General features: G+C 35.3%; 1 protein-coding gene and 1 pseudogene across 1 annotated transcript in view; both read left to right on the top strand.

Annotated features, from left to right (window-relative positions):
- Positions 1–6,171: 6,171 nt before the first annotated feature.
- Positions 6,172–6,906, top strand: LOC142338313 (succinate dehydrogenase cytochrome b560 subunit, mitochondrial pseudogene; annotated as a pseudogene).
- Positions 6,907–10,382: 3,476 nt separating this feature from the next.
- The window catches only part of LOC142337510 (ribonuclease Z, mitochondrial-like), a 38,256-nt gene continuing 32,345 nt past the window's right edge, over positions 10,383–16,293 (top strand). Inside the window, exons 1-2 of the mRNA XM_075386790.1 lie at positions 10,383–10,656; positions 14,550–14,760. Of these exons, the coding sequence (XP_075242905.1) occupies positions 10,407–10,656; positions 14,550–14,760 (461 nt within the window). The 5' untranslated portion in view covers positions 10,383–10,406. The remainder of the gene's footprint in view (positions 10,657–14,549; positions 14,761–16,293) is intronic.

The following is a 16,293-nucleotide window of genomic DNA, read 5'->3' as shown; positions in this document are numbered from 1 at the left end:
TTGATGCGATTTTTGTAAACGTGTGTCATGTATGGCAAAGTTGTCGCTTGACCGTTTTCACCTTTAAAGTGACTTTTTACGGCCTTGGCTTTTTTCGTTTTGCGTGACTTAATTTTTTCTCTTTCACAATTTTAGACAACGAAACTCGGTAGTTGCAGGAAATTTACTAGAAGTCAAATGAGAAGTGCGCAGAAATTTGAGTCATTTTTATACTTTAAATCCACAAATTGGTATATAATAAGCTTTAATAACGTAATTTGAAGCCCCACTTCGTGGTCACCCTCTCCCAACGAGCTACCACTCGTTGGAGAGCAATTCTTCCGATGTTGGTCCGTAATGTGTTTTTATTGTATTTCTTAAATCAGCAATAAATCATTCAGGTAGCAGAAGTAGAGAAAATTATTATAAAATATTTACAAACAATTTTTTTATTAGATTTTTTTGTGAAAAGGCTGAATTGTAATCTGATTGTTTTCAGGTATGAGTTATTAGTGCTCTCAAAATTTTGCTGCAAATAATATTTTAGTTCTGTTCCAATTTTCTAATCTATGCAGTTGAAACGTATCGTTGTTAATTGCACTCTTGTTCACTATTTTATATCGTTCAGCTTATTGGGCGGCAGTTTACTACTTGAAGTCAACTCAATATTTGTCGAATTTATTTTCATTCTTTTTCAGTTTAAAGTCTGACTGATTATTATTATTAATAAATGTACAATCAAGTTCAATCAATTTAAAAGGCATCAATGAGTTTATCCTTTAAAACCAATTGATTGCTCTTGTTGCTGGGAGCCAGTTCAAGCCCCGGGAAGGGCTTCTGTTGGCTCTGTTTGCTTTTATTCTTTTTCTTGGTGTTCTTGGCTAGCCTCGTAGAAGTTGATTAGCTCGCCGTTTTTCCCATGCGTGGTAAGATATCAATTTTTTTGTTCATAGGAGAAAAAGGTCGTTAGTTAAGATTAATAATTCAAGAAGTAATAAATAGTGAGTGAAGGAAGAGTGAATAATAAAAAAATTGAAAATAGGAATAGGAGTGCGCTCATGGTGGGATTTGAATTACTGCTCCCAGTTTGATCAAAGAATTAGAGGACTGCGCTAGAACTCGCTGTTTAAGTCGTAAAAAGTGTATTTCTGTTCATGAAGGCAAGCGTCAAGACGCCTTAAATCAAATTCAGGGAAGACGAGAAAAAGTGCAGTTGCAACAGTTAATAACTTAGCTTCAAAAAGCAAAATTAAAGCGTTTAGTAGAATAAAACTAAAGAAGGGAGAATAAAAAGCAGTAAAACGTGCTCTGCTAACCTAAACCTTAAAAACACTGAACCAAACCGCGCATAGCACTATTATGTCATTTGTTGTATAAGTTTAACTTGACTGTGTTAAAGATATCAGTGGAGTGAATGTGAAAAGCAATAATGTTTTCTTGGTTGAATGATGCCAATCGATTAAGATTTTCCAGTAATTAAAAGCTGTGTAAATTGCTGGTGTTTTCCTGGTGTTTCTCACAGCTAAGCCCCGAATTTACTAGGTGAGCGGCTGGCTTAGCTGCATGGTTTGGACGTTGTTTGTTTGATTTCTGCCCCGAATTAACTAAGCAAGCGGCTGGCAGTAAGTCATTGGTTGATGGCTGTTCTACGATATAGGAACTGGAATTTAAGATAAAGTAAATAAAAATAAAAGAAGACTACAAGCTGTTGCTCTGACTCGATCCATCTTCCAATTCTTCATTTGTTTCGTTCCAAGATCGTTAACTGCTCGGTCATTGTACTCTGATTGTTGTAGGTGGCGGCAGTGTTTTTTCGTCATTAGTACATACGGCAATCTTGTCGAAATTAAATGTAAAGAACATTAGCAGGACAGATGGTCCAATGTGCTTTGATAACTGTTTTTTGGACGTTGTCGTTTTGTGTATTGATTCGGGTATACTAGTTCAGATATTGATTCGATCTTGTTTTCCTGCGCGTTTCAGGTACTCATTTGCTAATCTGATCTGAATATCCCTTACAGCAGGTATATTGGCCTCTTCATGGAGTTTTTTGAAGCTGTACCAGCGGGGTTTCCTCATATAAATTTTTAAGAATCTATTTTGGGTCAGTTTTATGTTGTTGATTATTGAATTAGATTGTTCAATCCAGCTGGTATTCGCATAGAGAAATAGGGGTCGAACCCATGATTTATACAAAGTCAGCAAGCACTCTTCATCAATGTTGATCTGACTGAGCCGCCATAGCTGGTAGTTTTTTTGTTTGCTCTTGCCAGCAAACTTTTGCAGTGTTCGTTCTACTTTAGATATGGGGTAAGGTTTACGCCAAGAAGTTTGATTGAATTTGCGCCTTCAATTCGTGTACCATCGATAAAAAAGATCTAGACTGGAAACTTTCTTTGACGGATTTTTAAAAAGCATAAAATTTGGTCTGCCATTATTTTCAGATTTTCGCACCATTTGATCAATTTGTCAATTAAAAACTGAAGTTTCTCCTGAATTATTCTGCTGCAGCGCGACCTGTAGTAAAGAGCAAAATCATCAGCAAATTGAGAAAATTATGTAGGTAAATCAGGATAAATAAGGAACAGTATTGGTGCAATAACGCTGCCCTGAGGTACTCCACCTAGTGTTGAAAATGTGATGCTTTTTGAGTTATTAATTTTTACGGCGATACTACTTCGAGAAAGAAAAGAGTTAACCCATTTTATCACAGGTTTATTTGTTTTTTGCACACTAATTTTTTTGCAGTTTGTTTTGAAGTCCTAGTCTCAACACCGCATCAAACGGTTTTTCAATATCTAGGCAGAGAGATCGCCCATTTCGGACCATTGAAATGCTTCTGTTACATGCTGAATAAGTTTGAGCAAGTTATCGGTTGTGCAGCGTTTCCTTCTATATAAAACTTTACATTTCACCGAAGACGCGATTGTTTTCACAGTGCGCTAGGACAATATTTTTTACTGCAGTTTCACAAGTTTTTGCAATGGAATTAGTTGGGCTGATTGGTCGGTATTTTTCGGCACCTTTGTTTTTGTTCGGCTTCGGTAACCTTTTTTACTTGTAACTCTTTCCATGTTGTTGGAACATAAGAGTTTTTTTGAGCTAGTTATCAAGAGACAAATAATTGCTTTGAGGCATTTAGGTAGCCTCTTCCGGATGTTATGGTTGATTTTGTCTGGTCCTGGGCTTGATCTACTTGTTTTGTTCAGAATTTCGTTATATTGATATACTTTCATAACACAGTAGTTATTCGGTTCAATATTGTCGTATTGGAGAAATTTTTTATTCTTTTTCGACTTTCTCGAAGTTTTCATTTAGTTGCAAGCTTTCGTATTTATAATCTTTCATTCTATGATGTAGAAGAGTTTTCAATATTTCGCATTTCTCAATGTCTGTTGTTGCTCTGAGTTGTTTATATGAGATTTCAACACTTTGTTCAGTTTCATTTGGTTTTAATCCCCACATAATGCTTTAACTGCTCTTCAAAAACCTTTGTTCCCCTTGTTGTGAGAACTTGCGATCAATTTTGATTGTTTGATTTTTTCCGATCGTTTTATTGACCTCTTTGTTTCTCTTTGGAGGATTTTTTTGCTTTTTCAGGGTTTTGTACTGTTCTCCGTTCTTTTCCGCACTCTTTTCTTTTTACTCTTTTCGCGGATAAGATTAGTAAATTCATGTCCAAAGGGAAATATTTTTTGTAGGATATACGACTTCTGTAGCGAGAATTGAATGATCTGTACAAGTACTTCATTAAATTGATTCAGTTCTGCTTTTGGATAGACTGGTGGTTAGAGCACAGAGCTTTCATACTCAAGTTTGTAATATTTGAGCTGTAGTTACTACCAAATTCATGGGAAACATAAATTGTGTCCAAAAAATTTGAAGACTGATTGATCGGTGAAGTGTAGATCAAGCTTATTTCGACAGTCTCCTTGAATTGATTGATATGTGAAAAGCGTTGTTTAAAAGAGTAAAGGTTCTAGTTTCTATCGTTTCAAGTATTTCACCGTTTTCAGTATTATATGTGCAATTCAGCTCTTGATGTGGAGCGTTGAAATCTCCGCAGAAAAAAACTTTTTCATTTCAGTTTCAAAATTTTCTGACTGTTTCAAATCACAACCTAGTGATTTGTAAAGAGCTATAACCCCGAGATGACCTACAACAGTTACTTCTAAGCATGCTTTTATTAGTTCGAAAACTTTTCCTCGTTCGTTTCTATCAAGTTTTTCTGGTTGAACTTCTACTATTGTCATTCCCTTCTTTGCCAAAAATCATTGAGCCATGTGACTTACTTGCTCTCGTTTCTGTAGTTACGAAATAATCATCGGTGAGATTTTCAGTACGCCTGCTTTCGATTTCATTCAGGCACACAATATGATTATCTTCTCCCTTCCAAGATACAAGGAGTTCAGATTTTTTGTTAGATAGGCCTCGGCAGTTCCATTGCATAATTTTGATTTTTTCCCATTTTGGCTGAATTGGTGGCTGTATGTTTAACTTTGTTGCGTTGGATTTTTCGTGAAATTGTTATTAGCATTTTTGATGCTTTGATGTACTTTTTGACCTTCTATTTTATCACCGAAATTTCTGCTTGCACTAATACTGACAACTTTGATTATATCACTGTAAGACATTGTGTTGAATGTTGATCGGACTTTGCTGAGTACTTCAGCAACAAGAACTTTTATGTTTATTGCTGAGACAGTTAAGTTTGGGTGTAGCTTTTCGGGTTGTCTTTTTGCGACTGCTGAGTACTTGATATCTTGGTTTCTCTTTGTTGCTTCAACAACTGCGTTTTGATAGGAGGAACATCCTTTGTACACAGATGCGGGCGATCCACCGCAATTAGCAAACTCGGCTTTTTTGTTTGGTGCATTGTTTTACTATGTGCTGGCCTGAGCATCGCAGGCAACTCTGCTCGTTTTTACACTCATTGGCGGAGTGTCTATATTTCTGGCAGGTAGTATTGGTTAACATGTGGCGGCTCTTTGCTTTGTTCACATCTGTAGATCAGCCAACCAATCTTTACACCGTGCTTTTGTGCTGCTGAAACATGATTTGTTGAGTCTGTTAATACTCTGATAAGCTTTGTAGGTTTTCCACTTGCTCGGCTTATAATCTTTGACACTTTTACTACATTAATTCCAGTCCTCTTTCGTTTCCTCTTCTTGGATGATGTGATACACATTGACTATAACAAAGCTTGGTTTGGACTTGGCTTTCAGCAGTGTATTTCTTGCGTTTACAATTGCGTTTGGGAATACTTGTTGCAGGTATATACGACATGAGACTATCTCTGGAGGCTTTGTTTTCCGGTTGGATAAAGAAATCGAATGAGTTTGGCAATTCTCTAATTCGTTGTATTTTCAGTTGTGGGAATTTTGTCTTCATAGCTCGGGCAAATTGCACTTGAGTTGGTCGGATTGATTGTTATAACTATTGGTCTAACTGGCGCTGATATCGAATTCCTCTCGATTTCGAAAACGTTTGTGTTTGTTTTGAACTTGATTGAAATCTTGTTCATCCTGTGAAGTTTCATCAGCGGTTCCTCTTGCTTCTGACGGAAGAGCTTTTAGTTGGCTCATTTTGGCGAAGGTCGCACTGAAGGCTATTGCGTAGCAAAACGACGAAGATGTGGATTTTAAAAAAAACTTTTAAAGAGTGAAAACTAAGTGAAATAAGCCAATTAAAAAGTCAGTACTTTAAATCTTAAGTAACTTTTAGTGAAAATTCTCTTTTTATAAAAAAAGACTCGCTCCCAGTTTAAACTCTAGTAGTATATGAGCTCGAATAGCATCAAGTAGCTGATGTTTTGCAATTGTAAATTATAGTTTATCGTTTTCCTTAATTATGTTGGCGAGCCGTTGTTTATAATTCTAAAGCTCCTGACCTCAAAATATTACTCATTGCTTCAATTAGTTTTTCAGTAGTTCTGTACTTGTTGTCAATTTAATTGAGTACATTATCTGTATTTCGATAACAGATTAAGAGCACATGTAAAACAAAGCCATAAAGTTGAAATTCGATTGATCGACCACAGGCATTATTACTTGTAGAACATACTTGGCCAATTTCAAAGCTGGTTATGTTGAAATTAGGAATGGAAAGTCTTATCATTCGTATGCGGCAGCTGTCGCCATAACTATTCGGCACTTTTCCGACAGCTTTGTTATTTGTTTTAATTATTTCATGACAGCTTTTTTTCAGATCGAAGTACAGAATGGCATTACTTCACCAAATAAGAATTAAAGCTTTAAGACCATGCTATACGTCATTACTAGCGTCGTCACAAAGTAGCAACTCCACCTTGGGGAACACAATTCTCCCTGCGGTTCTCCACAAATCATCATTTAGACAGGTAACTTCAGACTCATCTGGAATGGATCCAAACGTCCAGAAGATTGCCAAAAATGAGAAAGTCGAGTTTTGGGAGAAAAACAGAAATCTGAAACGGCCCATATCACCCCACATGACTATTTACAGCTGGCAGTACACAAATACACTATCAATTACACACAGGGCTACTGGTATAATGATGTACGGGGGTCTGTTTGTGTTAGCAGTCCCTTATATTTCACTGCCATACATGTTTCCTGCCTACATCACCTATCTGACGTCTTTCACCAGTGGAAAACTGTTACTGGGCACTGGAAAGTTTCTGATTAGTCTCCCTGTTGTTTATCATTCCCTGAACGGAGTCAGACATCTGTTCTGGGATTTCGGTTATGGGTTGAATTTAGAGAATTTGAAGACCACAGCTTATGCCACTGTTGGAGGATCCTTGGTGATATCGCTTATACTGGCTTTCCTGAAGTTTTAACTGAATATAGTCAACATCGAACTTGGTGAAAACAAAACTTGTTTAGAATTTGCCAAAATTGAAACTAAGCACTAATTGAACGTAGTAATTTATCATGCTAACCCGAAGTGTTTTGTAACTTAAATGATTTGAGCTGAGGTAGGGCACAGAAAAACGGTCAATTTCTTATGTCTTATGATTTTTAAGCATTCAAGTTTTCTTAAATGTTCCAAAATTTTAAACACCGCTTGGACGCATTTTTTGAGATCGTTTTTTTGAATTGATGCACGTTTAGAGACAGCTGATTAAGGAAATAAACAGATCAGCAAGTAAAAGAGCAGTATGTTTGTAAGAGATGTAAGTTAACTGTTTTAAACATAATTTATTGACAAATTGGAATTCCAAATGGTTTAATCGTTTCTATTTCTCTGTTAAATAAGAAATGAGCAAAGTTTGTCATGGCTGTCAAACAATTTAAATTGTCTCCTATGAATTAGTCATAAAAAGAGAATTGTTTAAAGCGATTATTTGGAAGCTTATAATTTCGGTTTTTAAAACACTAAAACGGATTATAAGTCAGGAACCTAATGTTTGCCTTGGCACGATAAACTTCACTGACTTCTTCGAAATAGTATTCAGTTCTCTCTGTACTTCAGCAAAAGTAGAAATTTCGCCAACTTTTCAAGTGTTTCGTGGAGAAATTTTATATTCCATATTACAAGAATGATATACTTAGATTTAGTAACTTGTTATTGCCACTTTTTGGGCGGTTCTTCACAGAAAAAGTTCCGGGCAGTTCTTCACTTTTTTGGAAAGTTAAATGTGTACATTTCTTTCAAGTTCAGTTGTTTGAAGAATCTGATCTTACTTTTTTGCCGCAAGCCGGACAACAAAACCTTTTCAATTAGAAATCGGCGCTGCCAACAACATTTGCCAAGAAAATTAAATGCAGATATCTCGTAAGTGTGTTCGCGACTTTTCTTAAATGCTCACAATTGTAAACACAGCTTGAACACAATTTTGGTTGTGAGGTCGTTCTTTTGAATTAATGGCGAGACATGTGGAAATGAAGTGAATTGTGGTGAAAATAAAAAAATTTTCAATCAATTGAAACTCAGGCGTTTGTCAAGGGCAACGGAGCAATTATTGATTAAATCATTCATTTCAAATACAACCTATGTTTTTCAAAGATACTACAACAGCACTAAAAAATCTTCAAAAAATTATCAAAGTGGAGACATTTGTAAAATAATTCTCTGTTCTTGACATTTTTGGCGCCGAAATGATTGCTGGATGATTGTCATGGCTCATGCAACACGAGTTCACCTACAAAATTTACTGCCCAGAACGGAGGATCTTTGAGGTTGCAAACTTTTCCGTGCAGTTATGCCGAAACTAAATTCGTTAACATTTTTCCTCTACTTTTAAACTATATATTTTTTGAAGAAACTGTTGTCAGCAAACTGGCAGCTAAACTTAAGATCAGATTCATGAAACGACCGTCATTAATGAGTGAAATCGAAATATTTTACTTTAAATCTCTGTCATAACAAAATCTTTTTTTCCTGTGCATAGATTTCTAGCCTCAAAAAGGTAATCCAGCCATCGGACTTCGGCAAAAATGGACAGTATATTGAAAGCAAATCATTTAAGTACTAAATCAAAGGCACTTAATTCTTTTAAAATTGCAAATATGTATACACGCAATGTATATACTGTCTATTTTTGCCGAAGTCGGATGTCTGGGTTACCTTCACACATTTTGCTTGAGACTAGAAATCTGTGCACAAGAAAAAGTGGATTTTGTTGTGACAGAGATTTGAAGTAAAATATTTTGATTTCACTCATCAATTACTGTCGTTTCGTGAATCTGATCTGTTAAGATAAAAGTCTGCTGACAAAAGTTTTTTCAACTAGATTGATAAGACAGCAAAAGTCATGTGTGAAGAAGATTACCAATACTTGAACGCAAATTTTTATACTCGGCGGAATTTTTTTAGTGTTTGAATGAAAATGCAGATGGTTCTTTCCATATTAAATGAATAGAATTATGTCCAAACGTTTTGATCATTTTTTGCAAAATCTGATAGTTAATGTTTATGGCGCAGATATAACGTTCTGTCCAATGGAAAGTGTCAAAGTCTTTTTTAACAGCCACACAGCGACAGCTGGACTATTATTGGCCTTCTCTTGGTTTTTACAATTTAAAGAACTTGAATTGTTTTGGGGCGCTGTCTTTTTTTAGAAGTTCTGTTCACACATTTTCATGAATTTAAAGTCAAATCACGTCAAAACAGGAATTGGCAACAGCAAAACGCGAGTGGTTTTGCGGAAAGCATTTTTTTACATTCTAAATTTAGGTAGAGTGAGAAAACGGTGTATGAACAAAATTTGTTCACATGCGGCATTTTAGCTTCGATTTTTACTGTTTTCGATTTTTTGATAGAATTTTTTTCTAAATGGTTTTTCCAATCCAGTCATAGTCCATTTTAGGTCCAGTTTTTCGTTAAGTCAATGAAAATTCTTTGAATTGTTGGTCAGGACTTATCCTGCTGCGTTTTTTATTTCGTCGTCAAAATTTTTGTTACGACCATATGACGTCACAATCACTTCAAATCCGCTTTTTGTTCATTCGTTCATGCAATTTGAACTGAATTGAGTGTGTGATGTCATTTTTCACTCTTAGTGGAGATCGTTTTTTTGTTCATTCGCGTGATTAAGTATTTGATCACATTGACCTATCTCAATCTCAAAAATGACTTCCTCACTCTAAAATTGACTTTTTTTCTTTAATTCAAACAGCTAAAGTCAAGTTGGTGTGTGCCGCTCTAATTAAAGGTTATTTGAGAGCAGCTATTTGAAGCAGCAATAAGTTTGACTGATATTTAATCAAAATGTAAAATCTGAGCATTTAAGAAAATAATTTTCTTGTTCTGTTTCTTTTACTATCTTATTGAGAGCGCAGATCTACAAAGCTATTGCGGCTATTTTCTGGCAATCTGTCAGCTATGTTTCAAAAGTTTAACTTTACATATATATTTGAAGATAGTTAAAGAAAACAGAACTAATTTGATACGAACGGCTTTTGTAACCCAATTGAATGCTACACGAGTCATGCATGGTAAAGGCAAAAATATTTGTACAAGTTGCGTTACTTCATTTTCATTGTAACTGCTCTTTAAAATGCGTCCACTTCGAAACATTTGGCGGAACTGAATCTAGCAAAATGTTATTTGTCCTTGTGCAAATCGATTTGATGAGATCTATTTAAATTAACAAAAATGTTGTACAACATTAAAACGATTATCCGAAAAAAATGTATATTACAGACTCTTGTATTTTGAACCTCTTTGTTTGTGGTAATCCAAAAATGAACTATTGTTGTAGCTTCAAGGTTATTTCATTGCAATCAAACCTGAAGTTATCCGTCATCGTGAGTCATCCGACTGCTTCGTGAGTCGATAGGAATCAATATAAGGCATCATTTACAGCATTTCTGGCTCCAAGAATTAAATGTTGATAGCGTTCATGTTCAGGTAGATTTTATGTAGTAGCTATTTATTTAAGCTCCCAAAAAATAAACATTTCAAAAAATTTCAGATGATGGGCCGTCTGTTTAGACACCTTAATGAGTTTGTATAGAGTGCTTTGTAAGCAAGTTTATCCCTACACGAAAACATATCAAAAGCTGATAAATTTTCGCTCATTGATGGAGCTGACTGTTTGTGGAACCAGAAATGAATACCACATTTTGGCAAAGTTTCTAAATCCAGGGAAATACGAGAAGTTGCTGATTTACCCGGAAGGGAAGTGTTCATATCTGCAATCTTCAGATGATCCGGCTAAAACAGCGCATGCATTTCTGGACGTCAGATCGGGTAAGATTTGAGCCTATCGTCTGAAAAAATAGGTTTGCCGAGAATTTCTATAAGCGATAACTAATTTGTTGTAAATCAGCAAGCTTTAAAAACATGGTAAATAATAAATTGCGACATGGTAGTCATTTTTTAAATTGGATAAGTTTGGACGCCAGAATACTGCTCCGTTAAGCAATATTTAGAATTGTTCCTTTAAACATTCTGGGATCTCCACAATTACACTTTTCAATCTAAACTTTCAAAAGTTTGCTATATCTCTTTTCAATACTAAAATATCATTTGCTTACTCGTCTTCTCATTTCGCTATTTATATAAACACACGCCAGTTTTTGAATTATTTTTTATATTGCGTAAAAATTTCAAAATTGATTCCGTTTTGGTTTTTTTTAAAAAAAGGAAAACAATATTGAGAAACACGTACTCATACTGGTCCTGTTCGGGCATGTTCCATTTATTTGCAAATTTGCAATCTTGTAGGTTCTTGCAAGACGAATGGTTATCTTGCAAGATCTTCGAAAGCGAATGGGGGACCAAGAAAGTCGAATCGGTTGGTGCCTACGACTAAAACAAAGTTTTCATTGAACAAGCTGATTGCTGTGTATCATATGTCAAAGCTAAGAGTTTTGTTGCTCAGTATTCTGGTATAAATTCGAGCGCTTCTGATGGGGATCACAATTGAAAAAAAAAAAACATTTTTTTTTGTTTTTGTGCATGTACTGTAAAACAAATTGCGGTGGCAACATGAGACTCACGAATAAGAAGCTCGCGCCCTCTTATAGTAATAATAAAAATTGTAAAGAAACAGCAAGAAATGTAGGGAAAACTAAGAACTAAGAACAAAATGTATTGAAACTATGCTTTCAAAAATTTTCTGAAGCTAGAGCTCTGATTTCACTATGCAGCCACTTCGGTTCTGGCGAGCAAATGAGACTGCACGTTAAATCTAAACAAACTTTAATAAAAGCACGAAAGGACAAAGGAAACAGGGCAAAATTGAGATTGAAACACGAGAAAATCCGTCATTCTCTAGAAATCAGCATTATTATTAATAGCCGCACAGCTATAGCTGGGGCTATTATTGGCCTTCTCTTGGTTTTTTTATTTCGTCGTCATGATTTTTGTTACGACCATATGACGTCACAGCCATTTTTTGTTCATTCGTTCATGCAATTTCAACTGAATTGCATGTGTGACGTCATTTTTCGCTCTTAGTGGAGCGAGTTTTTTTGTTCATGCGCGTGATTAAATTTTTGGTCACACTTGACTTACCTCACTCTCAAAAATGACTTCCTCACTTTGAAATTGACTTTTATTTACTTTAATTCAAAGAGATAAGGTCAAATGGGTGTGTGTCACTCTAAAGGAAGGTTATTTGAGATCAGCTAATAGAGGCAGCAATAATTTATATTAGAAAACACGAACGCTGTTCCTCAAAGGAAACCTCTTTGAAGAACAGCTGAACTCAATTGGCGGCAATTGAATACTAAGTCAAATGAAAAGTGCGCTAAAACTGGTGTCATTTTTTTTACTTTAAATCTTAATAGCGGTATATGTTAACCTCTAATGTGGTTATTTGAAGCCAACTATTGAACTCCTTGGCCCCATTTAGGCTCCCCCTCCCGCCCTCCCCTCCCTCCCTCCCTCCCCCACCCCTCCCCCATTTAGGCTCCCCCTCCCTCCCTCCATCCCCCCCCCCACCCGACTGAAGCAGGCTGCAATTGATTAGAGCTCCCACTAGTCTTCCGAGAGCAATTCTTCCGACGTTTTGTCGGTTTTTTTTTGTTTTTGGAGTCTTATTACTCTTTAACAATATTGAATGTTCCCATTGGCTTTGAAACGACTCACAGATGAACATACAGAAGGTTATTAGAGAGTAGCTTGTGGTTTTATTGACTTTGACTCCTTGTTTCTGGAACTTCTTTCAGTTTTCTGGTGTTCGCCTGTCTTTGTTGTCATTTTGAGTCATGACTCATTCGGATTAATGAATGATCTCATTGGCTTCCAGGTATAAATTAAAGTACTCAGTGATTTTCGTTGAAAGCTGTTGGTGGTATTGTCTCTGATACTACGAGTTGTCTTTATGAGCTTTTGTGATTATATTTAGTTTCTTGGTGACTTTTGTGTATCAGTTCATATTTGGTTTCTTCTGAAGACCCTGATCACAATACTGAGACATCGCGTTAGTGTTTAAACGAAAATCGTTTTAACATATCCCAATTTATTTCAGTGAACACCTTATTTCTTAACGACTTCCACATTTTTCTCTCGCTTTTTTTTAATTCTGATTTTTCCCTGTATATTTGGTTCTTTTTCGTGTAGATTTTTTGGTTTTTCTGTTTAATGACAGGTTTCAAAAGTTTCCTTTTAATAGGGCTAAGGAAGCTATTAAATTAGGTCAGCTAATGGTTTGATATCAATTGCTTTCAAAATTTTCAGAAGTTTTTTGAAATTTTCCTTTTTGCTTTTCTTTTTTCAACTTGAAACGCAGTCTCATCAAGGAGATTTCCCATCCTCTTCCCTAATTTAATTTAAAGTTCAATCTCTCTATTGGTTTTTGTTAAATGTCTCATTAATATCAATTCCCGTTCATTTTCAAATGAGATCCGAATTAACAATTACAATTTTACGTTTTTATTTTAACTGAAATAATATAGATGATATTTGGAATAATGACATAATATCAGATAATAGATAGCTGATTAGGTTTTTAGCTTCAGTATTTTGTGGTTTCGTAAATTGTTTTTCAATTTTTGTATCTGTAGTTGTTTTTTTGTCTTGTCGTATGGGTTAGTCTCACCAACGACATATGAAATTTATTGGTTTTTGTTACTTTTGAAGTTATTTGGTTTTAAAAAATTTGATTTTGCTTTTTTTGGTCTGGTTATCTAGTCCCACAGTGGACAGCTACCATCTGATTTGTAGTTGAGGACATGCGAATTTGTGTATTTTAGATTTTATCAGATTGTATTTTGATTTGTTACTATGCTTTTGAAATTAGATATTTGAGTTTTTGCCATGTCTTTTCTTTTCCTGTATCTTGCCGATTGTATTGTCTCGTAGTCCTATTAATGGCAGGTATCATGGTCTCTTTAATCCGGCATGGCATTATATACTTTAATGAGTAGTTTGGGTTGTTAGAAATTTTTTTACACAAACATCTATTTTTTTTATATCTTTTCTCTTCATTTGTTAGACAGCTAGGTCAAAAATGGGGATGAGTGGTGTCGGAAAATTATGTGCGCACGCATATTAACGAGATTCCTTGTTGATTTAAAAAAATATTAAAACCAGTAAATGTGGATCGAAATCAAAACAAAATTTTGCTGAAATAAAGAGGTGTCAGTCATTATGCTCAGTGTCTAGACTTTGAACCGTCAAATGGTCTAGCGTTTGGCATTATAAAATATGTACCGTGTGCTAATGCTACCATCTAACAGCCGAAAGAAGAAAACATCCAAAGTGGCCAAATTGCAGGAAAAAAAATATAAAAAAACTTCATAATTTGGAACAGTTGCAACATAAGCAGAAAAATGCACGAGAACATCTAACAAGACCAGCCGATCCCAATCTAGTTCTTGTGCTGTGAAAAAGAAGTTCATTATTATAATGTTGACCTGGCTCATGATGAAACCGTTTTTTTTTTTTGGTTAAAATCACTTTCGTCAAACTTTTCACCTTATTGTTGGGGATTCAGCTAGCATGGAGTTCATTCCCTCGTTACATGAGGTACATGAAATGAAATCGATACAATGAAGTCCATACGTACGTGTTAACGGACAATGTTTATCTAGAAATAATGAACACTAAATCCCTTTTATCAATGATTCGTCTAGTTACAGTCGCTCCATTCGCCACCTCCTTTTTTATGAGGAATTTGGCAGTTGCCTGTTTAGACATCTCGGGAAGTAGCAACAGTTGTGACATGCTTATACCTAACTGCGTTAGTGGAGTTTCTTCTCTTGACTGTCAGGATGGAATCAGTGTATCTTTACACGAAGTTTCGAGTGGGCCTTTGCAAACATCGGAAAACCCTGGAAGATTGATGATGGTTTCGTCAAGTATTGATGCTGTTATGAGACACTCGTTGGGAATTCTGAAAATCAAGTGAGTTTGTTTTAGTCAGCTTTGGAATTCAGGTATTAGTTGGGCTAATCGGCCTTTCTGTAATAATTAAGATTGTACACATGGTCTCAGCTAGCAACTAATTGAAACCGAATGGGTTAGCAACCTGTTTCTTTCTGATAGTTAAAACATTGGAATTCAATATTGAAGTTTTTGAGCATTTGAAAATTCTTTTTACCAATGAACAAAACGTCATGGCATAACAAGCTTTCTGAAACTGAGACATTGATCACCAACAACAACCACTCTTGGGAACAGAAAAAGTGGTCAAAAGCCCATTCATCATCATCATCAACAACAAGATCTGTTCAAACGATCTAAATATCTGCTTTAATCAATGATCGTGGGCTTGTTAAACAAAAGTACCTACTTCACTGGCAACTTCAGAGTAATTTCATTCCTGAAGTATAAAACCCGACATCGATGTTATATGGATACGTATAGATATACCAGAATCTAGGTGATATTTACTGCTCTTACTCAAATCTTGTTGAAAATGGCTCGTTGCTGGATGTCGTTCCAGGTCTATTAGTCTGGCATCGGGCTGTTTTGTTTCTGATAAACTGACCTGTCATATATTCAATATTTTCATCATAATCTGGAAACTTTTGTTTAGTTTAAACTTGCATGCAAAAAGAAATCTCAATAATTAATAGCCGACCTCATCTTCTCAGCCGGCTAGTATATCGCTCCTATTTTTTACAATTCAAAGAATTTGAATTGTATTGGGGCGGTGTGTTTTTTTTAAGATGTGTTAACTTATTTTTCAATGACGTTGATAAACAGGTAAACCCAGCGGGCATTAAGTTTCATTAGAGGCCCCAAGTGAACGTCAGTAGTCCTCCGAGTGCTTAGATTGGTGCAGCTGCTGGGATGGCCTCAATTTAAGGTTAAAAGGTCATTTTTAGTTTTTGGGCTCAAAATGGTGCAATTTTTTGTTTTTTGTTTAAGTTTTTCGATTGATTAGTGTTAGGTGTAAGTTTTTAAAAGTTGATGAAGGCCTTTTGCGAGACAAAATTACTCGTTATAACCATTTTAGGAGCTATCTGTTTTGGAACTACAAACACAAACACGCAAAATGATACTAAATTTTGCAATTTTTTTCAAGTTTTTTGAAATTTTGTTTGTCGTTTTTTGAGTTTTTCCAGCTTTAGGGGCCAGGGAATCTCCTTTAAGGTTTGATAATAGGGCACTGTGTAGTTTCTAGTAACAATGGATTGGTTTTCAAAATTTTAATGTCTCGAATTTTTTTTTGTTTCCTAATGTTTTTGTCAATATCTAATATTTGTTTATTCTGAAGTGCCAGAAAACCTATTTCACGTTCTGAAAAGTTCACTGTATGGATGTTAGTTTCAATGGAATTGTTTTCACCCATTTAACTTTTCGAATTTTAAATATTTCATCAAAACATTTGTATTTGATTCTGTTTTTCTTGCTTAAGGAGCCAGATAGATTACCTCATAGAGAGTTTGATAGTATGTTAATAAATAGTTGCTAGGGGGCAATTGAATGGTT

Source organism: Convolutriloba macropyga, chromosome 4, assembly GCF_964194025.1.
Source record: "Convolutriloba macropyga chromosome 4, txConMacr16.3, whole genome shotgun sequence".
Classification (NCBI taxonomy): domain Eukaryota; kingdom Metazoa; phylum Xenacoelomorpha; order Acoela; family Convolutidae; genus Convolutriloba; species Convolutriloba macropyga.
Note: the sequence above shows the minus strand (reverse complement) of the source record. Positions and strands in the feature narration are given on the sequence as shown.